The sequence below is a fragment of the Podarcis filfolensis genome, assembly GCF_964270895.1.
Source record: "Podarcis filfolensis genome assembly, chromosome: 5".
In the NCBI taxonomy this organism is placed as follows: Eukaryota; Metazoa; Chordata; class Lepidosauria; order Squamata; family Lacertidae; genus Podarcis; species Podarcis filfolensis.
In genome coordinates, this window is record NC_139608.1 from 35,365,347 (window position 1) to 35,378,637 (window position 13,291).

Genomic DNA, 13,291 nt, shown 5'->3' on the forward strand with positions numbered 1-13,291 from the left:
GCCAGATGGCTGCAATTTTAGTGCTAAGCACTATCACATCAAGAATAAAAATAAAGCCTTTGCCTTCTAATTGTTCTTTAAGAGTAAATGGCAGCATTACCATGCATGCATACATGCACACCCACAGACTCACCTCTCTCTCTCTCTCTCTCTCTCTCTCTCTCACACACACACACACACACACACACTGAAGTGGGGAGAAATGCTGTGTTTTTCTTTGCACAAACCAATCTACGCAAACTAACAGGCAGCCTGAATGTGTGTGTGATCTTATGTGTGAGAGAGGGGGAAGAGTATGGTGTGTGCCTGTATGTCTGGCATAGTGCTTACTGTATGTGTCGTGAGTGGGGTCTGTATGTTTAGTACATGTATATACATTGGCCATGTCCACCACTGGCATGTAGGCCTTGGAGAGGTGGGCGACTGTAAGAGAGTCCTCTGGCCGAAAACAGTTAGCCCCAACCCTGAAGTAGAGAGTGCTGCATTTCACAGAAGAGCCATCAAATGTACTAAAGCTTTGTATATTTCCCCCCACAGGAATTTATCCGGGAAGGCTGCTTATACAAGCTTACCAAAAAGGGTTTACAGCAAAGGATGTTCTTTCTGGTGAGCTGATGCTTTTGATCAAGATTTCAACTTGTAATGAGGTTTCTGGAGCCCGTTCCCCTGTACGTAGTTTGATTGGGATTGGTCAAGACTTAAGTTTCCTGTACATATTCTGAGGAGTACGGCCTTGTTATTTGAGCCTCGGTTGTTTCACAGCCAAAATATAAAGAAGCCTTTGTATACAGCATGGAACGTTTCAGGAAATGTGAGGCAGCTGCATAGGTGGGTCCCCAAACCCTGACTTTCTCCAAGCTCAGATTCTTTGCCTCCTCATGGGGCTGGATCCTCAAGAGATAGATAGCTGAATTGCCCTTGATCAGTAACTGCTTGTCATGATGGAACAGTAGTGGACTCTCCTTCCTTGGAGATTTTAAAGCAGAGCTTGGATGGCCATCTGTCACGGGTGCTTTAGCTGAGATTCCTGCATTGCAGGGGGTTGGACTAGATGACCCTCAGAGTCCCTTCCAACTCCAAGATTCTTTTGAGTCTATGATGGCTGTGTACTTCATCCAGTATTGAAAGCAGAATGCCTCTGAATGCCAGTTGTTAGGTAACACAAGTGCGGAAGCGTTACTGTGCTCATCTACTGCATGTGGGCTCGTCATGGACATCTGGTTGGCCTTAAGAACAGTTTGCTGGACGAGATGCATCTTTGATCTGATCCAGCAGGGTGGTTCTCATATTCTCAATTTGCCGTATGGGCAGCTAATTTGTATGTGCTCTTGTTCCTCATCAGATTTTGATGTTGTCAGGATCCGTTCCTTAAAGGAGCTCCCAAAAGAAAAGAAAGCGGGTTCTGTTAGTTGAGCAGTCTCTTTCTTGATCCTAATTATGCACAGAAAAACTACAGGGTTTTCTCCCTTGGTGTTGAAGGACTCTTTGTAATCATGTATGAACTGAAAACCGGTTGGTAATAATTTGTGCCCTATAATTACAATGAGAAACTGTAAGCATAGTGTAATGCAGATATCTTGAGTGGATAAAAGTTAAATACTTTTACAGAGAAATATAACAGACAGTGATAGTTGGTTTTGTTACTGTTATGCTTTACTGTGAACCACTTGCAGCACAATTTAAAGAGAAAACTTACATTGGTTTGCAAATTTATTTGGTTTGCAAATAAAGCTACAAAGGCGTTTATCCAATGGTTGTATGTGTGGAGGGCAGCTTGCCAACAAATTTTGCTATTTTTCTCTGCCCTCTCTGTGGCCTCTGCAAAGGTTTGGGGAGCCCTCTGAACAGTGTGAGTTGTACTGTTTGGGGCTGCAATAGGAAGGATAAATTGTGCATGGTTCCTCTGCCTGATTCCAGGCAATTTCAAATTCCTACTGCAGCCCCAAACAACACAGCCTCACTGTTCCAGAGGAACCCCCAATTCAATGGAGAGGATTTTCAGAGGAGCTCAGGGGCTCCAGAGCAGGAGGAGAGAAAAAGACAATAGTTGCTAGAGCTGCTTTCTACTTATGCACTTTTTGGGTGTAACCCAAGGATTGTGACAAAACATAGAATTGCCTTTTTTCCTAGTACCTAAATGATTTTGTAAACTTTTCCTTGCCTCAGTTTTCAGATATGTTGCTCTACACCAGCAAAGGAGTCACGGGTACCAATCAATTCAAAATTCACGGTCATCTCCCTCTTCATGGGATGCTGGTGAGTGATACATCAGACAGCAATCAAACATCAAAATAATAAAATGTGTTTCATGTTAACCTGGGCTTCCTCTTTATACTGAACTTTTAAGGGACTCTTGCGAAATGCGCAATTCTGGTTACTGTAGTTTTTCTCCAGTCATTAGTAGACACAGATTTCTGTGCTAGATTTAAGTAGTCAAAAGAACAAGGACTGCCAGTTTTTTGGCATTGGAGTAGCTGGCAAGACGAGACAACTCTTGATTGTGCTTTTGCTATTTTCAAGGCTAGCTGGAGGTGCTCATTGGTGTTGCTTCCACACCAAAATGCTACATTCCCTCCCTCTCCTTAATGGAACTTTTTTTTATGTGTCTGTGTTTGATTTTCAGCTGATAGTCCTGGATCCTCCGGTGAGTAATAAGCCAGTGACTACTATGCTTAGCAGCTGCTGAAGTTACAATGCAATTGTAGCTGATAGTTTTCCCATTAGAAACAAAATAGAAACGAAATACTTTTAATGTAGCTAGTTGCTGTTGTCACACCATTTCTTTTAGTGTAGATGTGTGTGCTGTTGCTCACTGAATGATGAAGAAATTTCCTTTATTGTAGGTGGAAGAGAGCGAAAACGAATGGTCTGTCCCTCATTGCTTTACCATTTATTCAGCTCAAAAAACCATAGTAGTGGCAGCAAGGTAAGCATTTTCTCAGTGCTCAGTTGTGAAAAGGTAGGAGTGTTAAAGCACTGGTAAAATAGGCGTCTTTCAGTGTGTGTATATGCCACTATACCCCAGGCTGCACAATGTGGGAGACCACACACTCCCTGAGTCATTATGCAGTCATCTGTTGAGGCAAAATCTGATTTCCCCATGGAGTAGTGCTCCAAGCTTACATTAAAGTGCAATAATATGTTGCTTCCTCTCATCTTTATGAGACTTCAGATTTCAGGAGGAATAGAAAAAGATTCAAACTGTGTTGTGGTTTTATCAAACCTGAATTTGTGTGGAATTTAAAATTGTTGAGGCAAGCTTCTGCAGTTGCCAGAATGGTAACATTGACTGCAAATTTTGTTATTTCAGTGGGAATTTATGGAAACGTGAAATTGCTCTAAGTATGGGGCAAGCAGTGCTTTTCTGGAACCATAAATCACAAACGGCAGCTGAGCTCTGAAAACGTGCTTAGCCATCGTTCCTGTCTCTATTTTTCAGCACTCGTCTGGAAATGGGGAAGTGGATGGAAGATCTAAATATGGCAATTGAAATGGCCAAGAAATTCACTGAGAAATCAGAGATGTTTCTAGAAAACTCAGTGTGCAATCGTTCTAACAGTGAGTAGCTTTCGTGCCACTTGTGATTAGTGATTCTTGGTTAGTTGTGTGCTCTTCAGGCCTCTGAGATGGAAAATGGTATAGATTACGCAGCCTTCATTCAGTCTTTTTCACTAAGTAACATTCCATACCCTCTCTGATGCTCCAGATATTTCAGGCTTGGCAAATAAGAACTTCCAGCTGTTAAAGCAATAATAATGAAGTTTATAGTGTGTAATCTTTCCTTACCACCCTCTTACACAGGAAAGTATTCATCCTTTTAAACCACAGTTCACTTACCAATCTGTGGAAGTCATTGAAGTAATATCCTGTGTACTCCTGAATGTCTCCTTATCTATGGATCCGCCCCCACCACTGGGCCACTGAAGCACACTGTGGCATTCCTCAGGTGGAAATTATATATTTCCTAGGAATCCCCTTCTGCTACAAATCAAACCCTTCTAGGATGCTTCTGAGTAAACTTTTTAATATTTCCCCCATATAACAGAGTGTGACTTTTTCCTATGCAATAACTTTGAGGTGTCCTATCCTTCAAGCTACCAATTATGAAGGTCATGGATGTCAGAAGGAGAGTAACCCATGCATGCCAATTCCTTTTGTGAGGGGAAGATGCTATTATATGTCAGCAATCCTTGCTGCTATCACTACCCCTGTGCCCACAGCCTGTTAAATGTTTGCTCCCTTCTCCCCCCTCAGGATCCTCAGATGAGGTATCTCTAGAACAGGAGTCCGAAGAGGACATACATTCTTCTCGTAGCTCCCTGGACAGGCAGAGCCACCACCGTGCCAATACTACCATGCATGTATGCTGGTACCGCAACACCAGTGTCTCCATGACAGATCACAGTGTGGCCGTCGAGGTACCCAGCAGCAGAGCACATATCACTATCACTTTCACTTACCACTCTGTCTGTCTTGGTTGCTGGTTTATCTGCACTGTATACACGTGTGCGGTTTTAACACCCCCATTTCCTTCAATAACTTCAGTGGTCTTGTGTGAGAGAGCAAATGAATGAGTAACCACAAGACATCTGAAGATGTTCTTTGTATGTGTGACTGCATGTTTCCATCATGTTCTCAACAAGGGTGTGCTTTGGAGAAGAAAAAAGATAAAAAGGGGGGCTTTGATATATCAACAGCTGCCATTCACACTAAAAAGCTAATGAAAGAAATCAGCTTTGGGGTTATGAAACCAAAAGTTTGTGATCTTGCCCACTGAGAACCCTGTTTTAGGTAAATTTGTTAAATCTTTCTGACTTCTCCCCAAAGCACCATGGCCCCTTGCACTGCTGATCTTAGGACTTACAAATAATGAACTTCATAACTTTTTTTAAACTTTTTTCATACTATTTCTTTTAACAGACCTTTTCGTGTACTGCCCTTTCTTGTTCTAAATCACCTTTTTCTTTCTTTTTCTCTTTGCCCTGCACCCTCTCTGCTCAGTTTTCTGCTCTCTTGCTGTTTCTCCAGAGCTTCCTCCTCGCTATTTGCTGGGCCAGACTCAGCGGCCCAACACAATCACCCATGTTTGCTGGTACCGGAACCAGAGCCTATCCCTGTCTGATTATTTGTGTATGATTCAGGTAAAGCTGCTTCACTCACTCTCACTATTGATAGGATCTATGAAGACGGTCATTTTCTACTTGTACCATCTCGTTATAGCTCTCTTAAACACTGTTCTAATGTGCAGAAACAAAGATCTAAAATATTGGAAAGAATGGTAAGACATCCTTTAAGTCTCTTGCAGAAATCAGCCAGATTAATCCCTTTATTAAGAAGAACCCTGGATACACATGCCATTGTTTTGATGCATTTCATTTATCCTGTAGATTAGATCACAGCAAGTTAGGTTCCTTCTCCTTCCAGTGGGGCTTACTCTTCACTTTACCAGCATGTTAACTTAAAAGTGGCATTGCTGCCATGTGCTCTGCAGGGCTTTTTACTGTGTGCTTTCCCTCAACATTTCCTGTCTTCTAGTTGTATTGTCTCCTTAACTAAGAATGCAAGCTCTGTGTGTTGCTTACTGGTTCTTAGCATGTTGTAGACAACAAAAAACGGGACTTAAAGTTGCACAGTTAACACAGCACGGACATGAATCAGTTGCATCCATAATTGTTCTACCCTTTCAGTGGAGGAAATGCAGTACACAGAGTTATCACTGTGAAAAAGGGGTGTGTGCACAAATGGACATTACATTAGTAGCTGGCATACCTGAGAGAAGACACCTTGATGCAGGATGCCCTTCAGAAGTTGCTAGACACCAACTCCCCTCAGCCGTAGCCACTTTGACCCATGGTGAGGGGTGATGGGAGTTGTGGTCCAACATCATCTGGAGGGCACATTGGGTTCACCTGCCTTAGAGCCTTTTTGGTATGATCAGGAAAAGCCTGACTCAAACAACCTTTAGTGGAAACAGTGAAATATCCTATCTGGACTGAGTGGATCTGAATGGGGAGTAGGTAGCTCTGCCATAGAGCAGGTGTTCCACAGCATGGCTATATTAAACAGACATTCAATGGAATGCAAATTGTAATACAATAAAATAGAATATAAGAAATAAAAGCAAGAAAAATGCAATTAAAAACCATACAGCATCTAGCATGGCACATTACAGTTACTACAAGTAGAAAAACCAGTTAAGTGGTTTTCAAGTTTCAGAGCCACTGCTACAAACTGAATAAAAAAATAATGCTGTCTCACTTCCCACCTCCTTAAAAACCTGGGGGTCAAATGCTTAAAAAAGCAATAAATAAAAGGACGGTTGGGGCAATTGGGGTGTTTTTGCTGGTCTGCCAGTAAAATAAATATAACATACACAATGCTTGACAAGCACTCCAGTGTTGTAGTTTCAGAGCAAAGAATCCCAAATAATTTGTTGGGGAGGGGTTGTAATTTTGAATGGCTCCAAATTACACAACCATGGAGTTGGGTGGTGGCTTTATATTGCTTGGTCATTAACTTCATCACAGGGAATAGCCAATAAATGTCTGTGTTACACACCCGTGCTCCAATATTGGAAAAATATGGAACTTTTCTAACTGCACTTGGCAAATTATATCACCACCATAAAAAGATAACTTTTATACTTCTTGCACAAAATATCTAATTGTACAAAAAGGCTCTGAAGCAGTCTTTCTCAAATTCAGTCATCCCCTAGAAAAAGTTATTTGTTTTTTGAATCTGCAATGCAAATTTAACACTAGGTTTTTGTTGAGCGGTTGTGGAGAATGACTACTAGTCACTTACACTATATTTTCCTCTCTTTCATGTAGAACCAGCTGTCAGGATACCTACTGAGGAAATTCAAAAACAGTAACGGCTGGCAGAAGCTGTGGGTTGTTTTTACAAACTTCTGTTTGTTCTTCTACAAGACGCACCAGGTAAGATGGATGTGGCACAACTTCAAGATGGTGCTAGGCATACATAGGAATGAGATGCAATATGCCTTGTGAATCCATTCTTAAAGGCTTTCTTCATTCTTTGGTACATTTTGTTTTGTTTTTTTTTCAGAATTTCATCAATACAAAAACAAAACAAGAAAATCAGAAAAATACAGCAAAAAGTAAAACAAAAAGAAAAAACCAAAAAAGAAAAAAGAAAAATACAAATCTCAAATTACAACTTTCCATTTGCTTATTTCTTGAACCTCCTCACACCTCCCTTTTTGTATTCTAGTTTGATTCGTTATTCCAGCAAATTCTTCCCATGTTTCTCAATTTTAATTTAAATTATTAGTCTTCACAAACTATCTTATCAATTAATTCAACATAACCTTTCCATCTTTTAATATAATCTGTTATTCAATTTACCTTAATCTTTTTAACCTTATCTTATCTTAAAAATCTTAAAATTTCAAAATTTACATCATATTCATTCATATCTCCTTAAATCATTTCTGCTAAAGCCAATTTGGTTCCTTTCCAGCATGTTCCCTAATATTTCATTAATGTTACACTAATTCCAAAATTAACAAAAGAATTTCCCTTGATATCTCTAATTTTTATCCAATGTCCCTTCTTCCTGGTATTGGGTCATGTCAGTCCTTTCTGTCCATTACATCCAGTCCATCAATCTGGTGTTCTTATGTCCGAGGCCCTTAAGTCTCTTCTTGGCCCCCTCTGCACATTTTCTTGTCCTTGTTTGTACTTGCGCACTTCTTTGTCTGTTGTTAGCTTCTTGGGGAGTGGGTCTCCGGAGGGTTCCATCCAGTAATAATTTCCATTCTCCTTCATCAGGCTGGTCCCTTCCCCCCAGTCCTACTCCCTGTCGTCATCTTTGTAATCCAAAAAGTATTTATCCAAAAGATAGTTGTTCGCCTGTTTCATAGTCCCACTAGAGTTAAGAACTTCCTTGACTTCAAACACTTCCCAACACACTCCAAGTTCAATCAGTAACTTTTGTTCCTGCTGGACTTTGGATCTCTCCATTCATGTTGTTTGAGGGGGAATCACTGCCTCTTCCTTCTTCATCTGCCCTTGGACCTGCCTTGTCAAACCAGATTCTTGAGTAGTCGCTGTATAACTTCTTTATCCTTATTCCCTGTTAAATCATATTCGCTAGCCACAGCGCTCATCAAGTCCAATTTTTCATGCATCAAATTCATTTTCTCATGCAGCTGCTCCAGCATGCCAAGGGCAGACACTAAACCTTCCTTCCAACACATTTCTGTTCAAGGTCAAACGGCAGGTCCAACGATCCAAATCTTGCAGCTGTGAACTACAACAACAAACTGACAGGCTCCCTCTAGGGGACACAGTTTCTTTTTGTATCCAACAAAGGAAATTACTTTCGATTTCAAATCCTTTCGATTTTCAAATACTTTGTATCTTTAAAATACAAAAATGCAGAAGGTGGCGTTGAAGTTAATTTGTTTCTCTTCTTTTTTAATACTATCTGTCAAAGCACTCCACTTTCAATCAATGGACGTCTCAAACAATTTCTGTCCCGACACCCCGTCCCCAGGTTTGGGACGATGGAAACTTAAATTCCTTACTCTCCTCCTGCAGGATTAAACAGTCAAATTCCCCCCCCCTTTTCTCCTGCTTTCAAGGGGGGTTTTATGAGTTGTAGATGCAGGAAATTTCCAACTTTAAAGCAGTTTTCCAGGCTGTTAGTTTGCAAGGTCTTTGCTTCAGTCTATATACAAAAAGCGGAAGGCGGACTTCCTGTTTAAACCTTCCCGCTTGTGCCTAATTCATAAATTTTACAAATTTCTTGATCCAATTCTCCGTTTTTACTCACGGGTACTTGATTTAGAGTCCAAATCTCATCAGGAAAAAGTCAGCGCTCTCCGGCGATGGCTGTGCGGCTTCCCTCCGTGGAAATAGCAATCGGTTCGCAGCACCGCGCTGCTCACCCCACTTCACTCCGGAGCCCCGAAAAGGGGTTTCCTCGCGAGTAGGGGAGGCGCTCTTGGTGCTCTGCCGAACCCCACGTTCCCAGGCTTCTCCGCCTGGGATTTCTAGCGGGCCCCCACCTTCGCCGCGGCGGGAAGACCCAATTTCCACGGAGCCCGTTCCTCCGATCGGAGGAACTCCGCCATTCGTCGTTGGCGCTGACCCGGAAGTGCATTCTTTGGTACATTTTGTGAGCGTTGCCGCTGTCAGCAATGAGTTGAATGCTCCAGCGCAGCTTCAGCCAGTAGTCATTGGCACATCTCTCTGGCAATTCACTAGGCATCACCAGACCACAGTAAACTAAAATTGATTGTAATATGAATAGCATGTCTGGTGCTCTTTAAAAGCACCTAGTTGGAGAAAATTGCAGAGAGGGTTCCCAATTATGGCTTTAGTTAGGCTCTCCAGCCGGCATACAATACCTAGAACTTGGGAGAGCTAGTTCTCTCTGACTGGTATGTTTGTGCTGGCTGGGAACTGAGGGTTCTTGTTTTTACTTGTAACTTGTTTTTATTTGTAACTTGAAGTTACAAGTGGGTTTTAGTACAGGAAGTGAACATTTTGTGCAGGAGTTCCGTTCCTGACCCCTGCGTCTATTGGCGGAGCGCACATAAGCCTGCTCTGCCTCCATTATGCTCTCTTCTGGCTCTGAAAGGACCTGTGTGTCAGTGGTCACGTGGCAATTGGGCACCTGCAGAATGGTTGCTGCCTGTATTTTATTTGTAAACTGCCCTGAAAACGGTGGTTGATGAGTGGAATGGACATCTGTTAAATAAATAATAAAATTTGGCTATTTTTTCAGGATGATTATCCATTGGCCAGTTTACCACTTCTTGGTTACACTGTCAGCACACCCGTAGAGGCCGATGGCATTCAGAAGGATTATGTCTTCAAACTGCAGTTCAAGTCCCATGTATATTTCTTCAGGGCTGAGAGCAAGTACACCTTTGAGAGGTAAGTGTGCTTCCTAGACATAATTTGCAAAATGCATTCGTTACCTGGTAATGAGTTGAGGAAGCTGCTGGAATTTCACAAAGAAGTCATGCTTTCTGTGGCCTTGACCATATTAATGAATGAGATAACTTTTGGTGGGTTCTGCTAACTTCAAAATCTGTCAGTGAAAGAACTCTGTGCAAAAGTAGCTCAGATTGAAGTTGTACATATATGGAAGTTTGCACATCACCTGAGAAATGCTCCCCCCCCCTCTCTCTCAACCCACCTGGAACAGGTGGTAGAGAAGTGAAGGCCTAAAACTATATATATGGAAAAGCATCCCCCCCCCAAGGCCTTTCCCCCCATTTTTCCAGTAAGGGGAGGACTATTTACCGCATTAGGAAATTGCAATTATATTGTAAATATGTACAACTCAAATCCATTTCTATTTGGCTAAAGAGATACTCTGGCTGTGTTCACACATACCATATGGTTTAGTGGAATGAGGCTGAGTGAAGCCTTGTTTTAGCAGTTCTTAGAAGTTGATGACTGAGAGGTTGTATGTGGTTGCAGGCAATGTGCACTGCAATCAGTGATGGGACCTGTCTAGACTTTACATTAAAGAATCTTTAGGAAGATGTGCTTAATGTTCCAAACTTGATGATCATTCTCCATAAAGATAAAAGGTAAAAGTAAAGGTACCCCTGCCCGTCAGGGCCAGTCGTGACCGACTCTAGGTTTGCGCGCTCATCTCGCTCAAGAGGCCGGGAGCCGGCGCTGTCCGAGGACACTTCCGGGTCATGTGGCCAGCGTGATGAAGCTGCATCTGGCGAGCCAGCACCAGCGCCGCACATGGAAACGCCGTTTACCTTCCCGCTAGAAAGCGGTCCCTATTTATCTACTTGCACTTAGGGGTGCTTTCGAACTGCTAGGTGGGCAGGAGCTGGGACCAAACGACGGGAGCTCACCCCGCCGCGGGGATTCGAACCGCCAACCTTTCGATCAGCAAGTCCTAGGCTCTGTGGTTTAACCCACAGCGCCACCCACGTCCCTTTCCATAAAGATACAACTGTGCAAAATCACTAATAAATAGCACCACCGACTCTACTGAGTCTTCACCATCTGGGCTGGGTGAAACAGTAAAACTACTCATTGGCAGCAGGAAAACCAGGAGGAATTTTTTAAAAAATTAAAATTTACCTTGGGGAGACCCTTCCTTTTGAGTTTCTGTGCTCTTCATAAAAGTGATCTGGTGTGCATATTACTCATCTAGGCAGTGGAAAAGAGGAGCATTAACTGCCAGTCCCCTTCCTTGTGGGTTAGGACTCCCTTCTATAACTCTCCCTTTGCACTATAGTAACAAACCTAGCATAATTGTACAGACCTTTGTTCACATTATCAGGTGACTGTTGGGATACTGTGGCTCCTTCTTTACAGTAAGTTAACTTTTAAGTGTTAGTCTGAGTGTTAATCTTACTAAAATCCTCAGCAAAATGGAAAGCGAAATATTAATATTCCTACTAAAAACTATTATGTAGCACATTCAAAGAATGACAGTGAGTAGGTAACGAACTAGGGCCATGACAGTTGACTTTTTTTCTCTTGTCAGGTGGATGGAAGTAATAAAGAGAGCCACAAGTTCTCCAGGGAGATCCAGCCTCTGCCTTCCTAAAGACGAAAAGGAAAAGAACACAAACTGATAGAAGCAGAGCTGGGTCTCTGTTGTAAGTTAATTATTTGCAGTATGGGGGAAAGGAGCCTGAGCATGATAGTAGTAAAAGGAACCCATCTGCTCCCTCCTGTGGCCAAGTTAGCTGCCTCCTGGAAGATGGTGAATTTTGCTTAGTGTAGAAAGCTCTCTCATCCAAAGGGACGGCAAAGACTCTGGGGAATTCAGTTCATGAAAAAAATGTGGCTGCTGGATTTACGTGACTTGCTTCTTTTGTTGGGGTTTGGCCAATGTTAGTTCTCTGGCTTTCAAGTGGTTTTCTGTTACTTGTTAATGCTCAGTCTCAACTAAATAATCTGTGTGCAACTTGTTCTTTCAGCCTACCAGCCATACATGCCTCACACGCTGCAAGCAATGTTCACATTAATGTTAAGATGGAATTTCTCCTCACGGTAGAGCGGAGTGCTTCAGAAAATTGCCAGGAAGCAACTTCACCCTTGTTACTTTCACAGTGCAAACAAAGTTGAAAGGATTGTTTTTATTTGGGTAGTGGGCATGAGAAAAGAGGATTCCACAGTCAGTTTGAAGGGGTAGGAAAGTATACAGAAGATACTGAAGTATGCAAAGATGAGGATAGCGGACCTTTTAGTGTGTCTGTACCGCTGCAGATAATGTTCTGAGTTCTCTTTCTGTTCTGGGCTTGAGAGTGGTGCTTGTTATGTTTTGGCTAAAAGTTATAAATATGCATACAGAGAGTTGGAAAGGAAAGGCAGCTTCAGCAATAACCAGTCCGTTTTTATTACCTCAGCCAAAACATCTATTGTAACAGATGTCCAATAAGCACGCATGTGCAGCAGTAATAAAAGCCTAGTATTGTTTGGGGGTGACTAACTATGGAAGGGTTTATTCCTTCATTAATGACACACCTCTACTTCTTAGTTCCTTTAACAGTGACAGGCCAGGGTGGGGGGAATACTCAGGGACTTAGCATGAGAACTGGTGCAGACATATATTTAAAAGTGCATATTCAGGAATTAAGGCAGATCAGTTGAAACAAGTACTGCACAATGGCAAGATAATTGAAATCCCCCTTTTTCTCTATAGTGCTATTGTCCTGAGATCATGGAGGCAGAGCCTACGCGTTTTATTTTTTAAGTTCATATACTTCTTTCATGGGACAGATAAGGTTTATCACGTTACCCTTGGATAGTAGTAGAATGTAGTCTGCTGGTTTGAAGACGGTCTTGTCATGTTATACTGTGTTGAGCAACAATGTGGTGATGGGTAGTGTGCTTTAGAAGAAACTGAGGTAAAAAAAATATTTATATATTGAACACTGCATTTTGAAGTATGGGCAATTAAAGGAGGGGCAGGACATGGGAAAAATACAGATGTCTTTATTACTCCTCATATTGACCCTTAAAACTATGTAGGTCAGTTTTTTAGGTAGAAGGTTGGGGTTGGTTTCCCACTTAGAGGGCAAAGGGAAGGTTTGTTACTTTTTTTGTTTGACATCGTCATTTATAAGGAAGCTACAAAGTGCTAAATATTCTTCTCTACTATTATGGCCATTCAATATACATTAATGTATTTTTTTATTTATTAGTGTCTGTTTTTGGAAATAAACTATTGTAGATCTCTAGATGGCTCACAAGCAGTTTGTCATAATCTAATTTTTATTCCGTTCAGAATTTTCAATATAAAAAGGACTCCCATCTCAGCAGTGCCCACATTC

General features: G+C 41.9%; 1 protein-coding gene across 10 annotated transcripts in view; it reads left to right on the top strand.

The window, feature by feature from the left end:
- The window catches only part of FARP2 (FERM, ARH/RhoGEF and pleckstrin domain protein 2), a 69,643-nt gene extending 56,445 nt beyond the window's left edge, over nucleotides 1–13,198 (top strand). For 2 of the 10 annotated variants that reach the window (XM_083613741.1, XM_083613742.1), the window contains exons 20-28: nucleotides 538–606; nucleotides 2,167–2,256; nucleotides 2,844–2,926; nucleotides 3,440–3,558; nucleotides 4,255–4,418; nucleotides 6,831–6,938; nucleotides 9,757–9,908; nucleotides 11,497–11,611; nucleotides 11,936–13,198. In XM_083613741.1, the coding sequence (XP_083469867.1) occupies nucleotides 538–606; nucleotides 2,167–2,256; nucleotides 2,844–2,926; nucleotides 3,440–3,558; nucleotides 4,255–4,418; nucleotides 6,831–6,938; nucleotides 9,757–9,908; nucleotides 11,497–11,587 (876 nt within the window). In that variant the 3' untranslated portion in view covers nucleotides 11,588–11,611; nucleotides 11,936–13,198. Of the gene's footprint in view, nucleotides 1–537; nucleotides 607–2,166; nucleotides 2,257–2,843; nucleotides 2,927–3,439; nucleotides 3,559–4,254; nucleotides 4,419–5,001; nucleotides 5,142–6,830; nucleotides 6,939–9,756; nucleotides 9,909–11,496 lie in introns of all 10 variants that reach the window. The other 8 variants (XM_083613739.1, XM_083613740.1, XR_014548070.1 and 5 more) reach the window with 7 other exon arrangements.
- The last annotated feature ends 93 nt before the right edge of the window (nucleotides 13,199–13,291 follow it).